Source organism: Protomyctophum bolini, assembly GCF_963924005.1.
Source record: "Protomyctophum bolini genome assembly, chromosome: 2".
Taxonomy (NCBI): Eukaryota; Metazoa; Chordata; class Actinopteri; order Myctophiformes; family Myctophidae; genus Protomyctophum; species Protomyctophum bolini.
The window spans coordinates 2,464,931-2,472,663 of record NC_137863.1 but is presented as its reverse complement, the minus strand read 5'-3'; the positions used below and the strand labels follow the sequence as shown (position 1 = coordinate 2,472,663).

The following is a 7,733-nucleotide window of genomic DNA, read 5'->3' as shown; positions in this document are numbered from 1 at the left end:
ACATTACACCTATAGCTACATGTTTAAGCATTCATTTCATATTGTACATGTCTTCTGTGGTCTCTAACATTACACCTATAGCTACATGTTTGGGCATTTATTTCATATTTACATGTAAATTTCAGCTCTGACACTTATTTCAGACGTGCTCTAGTATGTGAAGAGTCTGCCTGAGCTATTAACTCATTTTGGATTAAAAAAAAAAAAAATCTGCTCTGGTGAAAAGCTGGAGGTTGAGCGATGGCAGGCTCTCAGTCAAATCTGGTCACATGTATAGTATGTAATCAAGTATTACTAGCACGCACACACACACACACACACACACACACACACACACACACAAACACACACTTGAAACCGGATTCATATCCGGGGTAGAAGATGAAAGTTCCATACTGTAGTGCAGCTTCAACATGCTTCCACAAAAAAAAGATATATATATTGTGGTCCTGTATGTAAATTTCCCACAGGCTGAAATTTTATATTTGCATTTTTTTCCCCTCCATTGTGGGTGAAAGAGTAGTGTGTGCTTCCAGCTCCTTCCACCAGGGATTATTTGTACTTTTTTATAATGGGGGAAGCCACGTTAAAAATATTAAGTATTTTTGCCAGGTCGAAACCCCGGCTTGTATTACGATCGCTGCTTGTTGGCTATGAGGACCTTTGCGCTGACCTATAGTCACTGATTGGCTGGCCCGAGTCTGAACCCATACTCTCTGAAACGTCGCCTAAGCCAATGGGAGTCTGACCCCATACTCCGAAACGCTGCGCGGATAAGTCTCAGCCAAGCCCTCATCCGCCCTCCAGATTTTTGTTGGCATAAATCGGTGCTATTGAACACCCTTTACGTCTGTGTGTTGTTTCAAAAATATTGTACCAATGGAAAGTAGTAAAAAAGTGCTTTGGACAAAACCTCTTAACTCCATTGGACCCTCAAACTGTCTGCTAAAACAACTAACTCCACCACCTCTCCCCCTCTCATGGAAGTCATTGGCAATATATTATATAACGTTACACCACCAACTTTGATGAGGCTGTGTTGCTTCGTTTTATTTATTTCCTGAAAAATGTATATTTTTCATTTCCTGAAAAATGAACATTCACAACAGAGAACACTTATTAATGATGAACGTGGCATTCTTCTTCACATACTGGTACTTTAAAACATGTCTGGAGGAGCGGGGCATGGATGGAAATCATTGTAAACTGTATAGATTTTTTTGTCTTTTGTCCTGAAAATGCTGGCGGTCAAGCTATACCGTTAAATAGGGTTTTCTTGTCACTCAGGCCAAGTTGCATCAGTTCGTAGGTATAATATTGCGTTTGAGAATGAACATGCAGAACTCTCGCCTGCCCTCCACCACACCCCTGTCATTTCATTTCCATTCGTTCACTGTTCACTGTCTGCGTCGGAATCGGGGAATGCTTCTCTGTTCCACATTCTTTTAGTTTTTAGTTGTTTTTATTTTCATTCTCGGTGCCCTTAAACCAGTGGTTTTCACCCAGTGGTGCGGGGACCACCAGTGGGGTTCCAAGTGGTGTCCCCCCCCCCCCCCCCCAGCTAAATGATGGAGAGTTGGTAACCTAATGGACCCTTGGATAGATCTGTAACTCTTAAGAGCGTAAAATGAAACCAAATGGACCCGTCCGTACAAGAGTTAAATTGTTAAACATCTTCATTGCCTAATTTACAAGAAGTCTGCACAATTAGCGTGTAGAGACATTTGCCTGTTATCATATCCTATAATGGTACCACATCATCAATACAGAATCCTATTATACAGCAGGTCGTTTTGAGGAAGCAATCTGATTGGTTGAAACAGCCTTCTAGCCGTGGTTCAAACCAGCACCGTTCACCACCTATAATCAAAACAAATAATTCAGCTGCTCTGTTCTCCCAGAGCGCTAGCAAACTTGATGGATTTAGGCTAGCTAGATTGTGGTCGTAGTGACTACATCTGTCATTAAAAAAAATATGTTTTCTTAGTTTTAATGGTAACTGTTGTATAATTGCAATATTACACTCGAGGGTGTGGTTTTTAACGTGATTATTACCACTTCAGTGATGCTTGCGGAACTCGACTACGTCTCGTTCCTGACCGCGTCACTGTCGTGGCAATAATCACGTTAAACCACACCCTCTCGTGTAATATTGCTTAATTCAACAACAACTAAAGTTTCGGGTCCGAGAGGCTAGATGTCATCAAACGGTTGGTTCCGTGGCTCAGTTGCAGAATAGAAAGTGGGCCTTGATATGAAATGGGTTGAAAACTGTACTTAAACCGTTGCAAATCTCACTGCATGACCATAACTTAGATCAAGCCTCGGTAATAAAAGGTGAATTGCACTGTATAACATAATTAATCAACTTTTTTTTTTTTTTAATTGTCTCATTTTGACCCGTCACTGAATGACTGTGAGTCTGTGTGGATAATACTCTGCCAGACAGTAGATTATTATAACTTAATGAATCTTTTGTGTGTCTTTTTGAATGTTTGTTTCAATGCCAATTGTTGGAGAGTATTGTGACTTATGAAAGTGAATGATCCCAGTTAAAGTCTCCAGGTTGAAACGGTTATGAAAAAAAAAAGAAAAAAGGAGCCGCTTTGAAACGGTTTTTTACAGTATATTTATGAAATTATGACGATAAAGATTATGAAGATCAGCTTTGATATTTATTAAAATTTTACCCACATTCTCTGTAACACATAAATAAAAATGTAAAATCAGCAACACTGTATTCATGCCGAGTCTTGTATGGAATCAGAGCAAGAATTCAATAAGGCACAATTTTTTTACCCATGCAGTCGCCAATATACAGTAACAATTGACACGGCAGTTAAATACAGTATGATAATGTGACACTATTTACACTCGACTTGTCATACAAGAACAAACATTTGGCATACCTTTTTAAATACATTATTAATGCACCTTTAGCGTGCATGTTCACATGACACTTTGACCACTTAGGAGGTACAGTAGTTCACCCAAAGTAACTTACTACTACACACCCCCAACCAAGCTGTGAAAGCTTGGAGATTATTTTTAGCAGACGCTCGTAATCCAGAGTGAGTTACTGTATACAGTAAGCATTTTAGGGATGTGTGTAATTGATAGAAAATAATTGGCTTTTTTGGGTGAACTACTCTTAGGGTTCTGAACCCTAAGTAGTACCCCATGGGTCTGTACTATAGGCCCCCTTCCTTTTCCCCCACTAAACCCTCTTCACCGGAGAATTGACAATCTACGAGCTCACGACGAGTCGCTTTGCAGAATGGCTAGGATCTCCCAGAATCCTCCCCCCCCCCCCGTCTGAATGCATGGCGTTCATTCATAATATAGCCTCAGTATTCGTTGGGAATGTTGAAGACTTTCTTCATGGACAGGTCCTCCGGACCAAAGGACACGGGGAGAAGCTCACTGACGTCCATCTTGACGTAGGAGCCGTCGGGCTTGGAGAGGTACACCTCCCAGCTAGAACCGAACTGGAGGTTAAAATGAAAGAAAAATAAGTAAACATTTAGTTCAGATCAGATGAAACGGTTGGTCTGTCTTCCCTGACTAATCATTAACGATGGTTGTGAAAAACATGAGATCTGATCAAGATAATGATTAGATTAGGGCTCTCTGTGTGTGTGTGTGTGTGTTTGTTTTGTAAGAACACCCGGTTTCAAAATGACACCAGAGAAGTAATGATTTACTTTGAAACCATACCTCTCTCATGAACTGCCTGCAGCCGCCGCACGGGGAGATGAACTGGTCATTCAGGTCACTACAAGAAAAAATATGACAAGAAAATTACATGTAAAACACATGTGTGCTCCTAATGTATGATGAAATAGAGTTGTCCCGATCACGTGATCGGAAATCGGGGGCCGATCACGTCATTTACAAATGATCAGAATCGTATCGGGAGCCAAAAAAACGTGATGGGGAACATCCTTAGTATCAATATTATAATTATATCCATATCATAATTATTATGGCTGAGGCAGGAGGACATAATTATATTATACCTGGCGATTGCGATGGCCTTGAAACTTCGGTAGCCTTCCGAGACGGCGTGGGCGATGGTGTTCCTCTCGGCACACATGCCCAGGTTGTAACACGCGTTCTCCACGTTGCAACCTGTCGGAAGACACACATATTGTAACATTATAATCTGTTGATCAAATGATGTCCTAAACTGTTTACTTTTCAGGATTGAAATTCTAAAGTAGCAAGAGGTATACAGTATGATGAAACACAGGACGGGTACAGTACGGAGCCAGACTGTTTGGCTTCAGTTGTGAAATGTTTAGCTTTATGTTTGAACTATTACGTCACAAAGGGGACAAATGTCTGAGAACATCGGTTGACAAACAGCCGCACGTGCCGATAGGCCGCCAAAGCAACGGTCTGGTTGACTCAGGCCTGAGTAAACAGTGACTTAATGCGTTGTGACATACAGTAACAGGTCAAACATAAAGACTTGATGCGTTGTGACATAACTAACAGGTCAAACATAAAGACTTGATGCGTTGTGACATAACTAACAGGTCAAACATAAAGCTAAACGTTTCACAACTCAAGGCGAACTGTCTTCCGTTTACAATATTTGTCTTGGCAATGTGACAGATTTACAGATGTTTTTTGACGACGGGAATGACTAAAAAGCAAGGTTTTTGCACACCTACAGTACAGTACAGGCGACAGGTGTACAGTAGGAGAGCTGCCCAACAATGAAAAAGCAATGGCAAAATGTCACTATAGTTCAAGGCTATAAATGATCGAGAGATATCCTAAGATAATGTGATGATTATGTCTTTCAATACAAAAAATGTGATGATCATTGGCAAAGAAGCTATAACCTTAATTAAAAAAATATATGAAATAACATTAAAACAACAATACTATTTACAATTTTAGGCATTTGGCAGACGCTCTTAATCCAGAGCAATTTACAGTAAGCAAGAACAAACCATGGAATAATACGCATGCTACAAACAGTGGAATATTTATATTCATCAACTTTATTGTCGCAAATTGTCTTGCTTTATTTTGTACAGTCCAACACCTGCACATGTTCGGACGTGTAGTCTACTAGCCTTTGCATAGGTCCTTATATTTATTTCTTCCTGTTTTAAAATTGTGTATATACAGTACTCACAATTTGTTAGTGTACCATTGTTGGAGATTTGTTGTATACTTACTTAAGTTTGTACTATAGGTTTCTTGAGGTATTTCATGGATGGATTATTTGGCTGAAATTTGAAATGTACTGTGTAGCATTGAAGTGTAATTTTGTTTCTGCCTCTTGGCCAGTTCACACTCCGTCATCAATGTGTTTTCTACTGGTTAAATAAAGGTAAAAATAAATAAGGCAGGTTTACAGGAGTAAAGAAGTTAAAGTGTGCTACACAGGTTTCAGGAGGTGAGCCCAAATAAGAATAAAAATCAAACACTCAAATGGCCTTCATGCTAAAAGACAACTGGACTCTGAACAGTCCTCGTTCAGTGAAATGAGACGAAATGGTGGGTTTGTTTTTCCATATCAGTAATCATTAACACAGAACTTGAACAAGATCCGCTCAAGATAATGATTAGGGCTTGTGTGTTTTGTAAGAAAAATGATCTCATCCTGTATTTACTTTGCATCTGTACTGTACCTACTTAAAGTAGGCTAAACATGTAAAAGTACTCATATGTAACATAAGGTATCGTATGTATAAAATGTATTACAATCTTTTGAAAATAGCCAAAGTTTATAGGCCTATAGGGCAGGCTGATGGTCTAATTAATCTTATAATTAATTAATAATTAGGAATATAATATGCCTTTGGTATTATTTCTGTATATCAACAAAATGTAGATGTTTATGTCAGACATTGAGGGAGATTGGAAATTAATTATTTCGGCACTCAGTGCCGAAGCTATGAGCTTGTAGATCTGCTATTTTGGATCAATGGATAAAGCATAACATAATGCTTCAAAGTTAAAACACCAACCTAATGGGTTCAGAGCGTCTGCCTAAATGCCTATACAGTAAACTGTACCAGAGAACAACAACGGGCCTTACCGGGGTTGACCCGGTCTCGTGGGTCAACAGAACAGAACCTTACCGGTGAACACCCGGTCGTCGTGGGTCAACAGCGCCGCTCCCACCCTGAACTTGCTGTAGGGACAGTAGGCGTGTTGCTTGGCCTCCAGGGAGCAGTGGATCAGTCTCTGGATCCGGTCCTCATGGGGCACCGGGCCAGGCAGCCCCCCGGGCCCTGCCGAGGGGCCGTGGTGGTCCATGGTACTGGAGCTGGTGGTACTGGAGCTGGTGGTGGGACTAGTGAGCATCGAATCCCTTCTCAACTGGACCTGCTGCATTAATGACTGGTCCATGCTGCTGTTTATTTGGTTCTCAGTCTGTTCTGTTCTGTTCTGTGTTTGACTGTCTCTCTGTTTCTGTGTGACTCTGTCTGTCTCTCTCTCTCTCTCTGTCTCTCTGCCTCTCTCTCTGTCTCTGTCTCTCTCTCTCTGTCTCTGTCTCTCTCTGCCACTCTCTCTCTCTGCCTCTCTCTCTCTGCCTCTCTCTCTCTCTCTCTCTCTCTCTCTCTCTCTCTCTCTCTCTCTCTCAGTAATACCTCCGACCTGCCTCTCCAGGCTTTGTGAGTAAATGGGGTGTGTGTGTGTGTGTGTGTGTGTGTGTGTGTGTGTGTGTGTGTGTGTGTGTGTGTGTGTGTGTGTGTGTGTGCTCTACTGAGCAGTGTTGTATTTGGCAGCACATATTGTTTGTTTTTTTGTGTTAGTCATAGTCTGTTATTGTTTTTAGTTTTAGTCACATTTTAGTCACCTTGAATGTTGTGGTGTATAGTTTTAGTCGACTAAATATCACATGATTTTAGTCGACTAAATTAGTGTGTGTTTTTTTTTAGCTTTCTAACATTCCGTATACAGACGGCACTTATTTGTAAACCTTGAAAAGTGCTTTATAAATAAAGTGGATTGGAATGGATATACCGATACCAGCATGGAGGCAGCTTTTACCAAACTGGTACCGGAACACCTTTAGCAGGTATCTAGAGTTCACACCTCTGAGCCAGAGGTCAGAGGTCAATGCTCCAGGGGTGCCTGAGTCATGCATAATGCATGGAGAAGGTCAAAACGGTAAATGGTGCATTTATATAGCGCCTTTATCCATTTATATAGCGCCTTTATCCAAGGCGCTTTACAGAGATAGATTGTGCATTACATTCTGTAATGGGTGTCGTGACACTTGGTGTTTTAACTTAAATTAGTTAATTTGTTGTTTATGTTGCTTATTTTGGGTGCCCTTTATAGAGGGTATGCATGTGACATCATCATCAAACCAGGAAGGAAGTTATGCAGGAATGCCTACTGAGTGGCTAAAAACTACTTTCTGCCCTTGACAGCCCAGACATCCACACAGAAAAGTCCTGTCTGATTGCATTAAACAATGTTAAACTCACTTTGCATGTTGCTTTGCCACTCGATGTACCATTCATTTTAAGCGTATCCTCTATTTTGAAACTCCTGCAGGTGCATGTTTGGTTTACTTTTATTCTGAAATTCTTAGGAAGTGCTGGAGTTTGGAAGTGCTCATTGACTATCACTCAACAGCCCATGTGTACCAGCTGTTTAGAATTGGCACAGTATGGAGGCAGCAGCAGGTTGCTTCCAAACAAAATAATCACCTGCAAGGAATTTCTTGACAGGGAATAGCTCATCACATGTCTACG

The 7,733-nt window shown here is 40.8% G+C and overlaps 1 protein-coding gene across 1 annotated transcript; it reads right to left on the bottom strand.

The window, feature by feature from the left end:
* Positions 1 to 3,347: 3,347 nt before the first annotated feature.
* On the bottom strand, positions 3,348 to 6,375 carry cdab (cytidine deaminase b; the record flags this gene model as incomplete). The annotated part of the gene is made up of 4 exons (XM_080778949.1): positions 3,348 to 3,488; positions 3,718 to 3,775; positions 4,020 to 4,131; positions 6,105 to 6,375. 4 exons carry the CDS (start codon positions 6,373 to 6,375, stop codon positions 3,348 to 3,350), a joined length of 582 nt encoding a protein of 193 aa, XP_080635075.1.
* Positions 6,376 to 7,733: the final 1,358 nt, after the last annotated feature.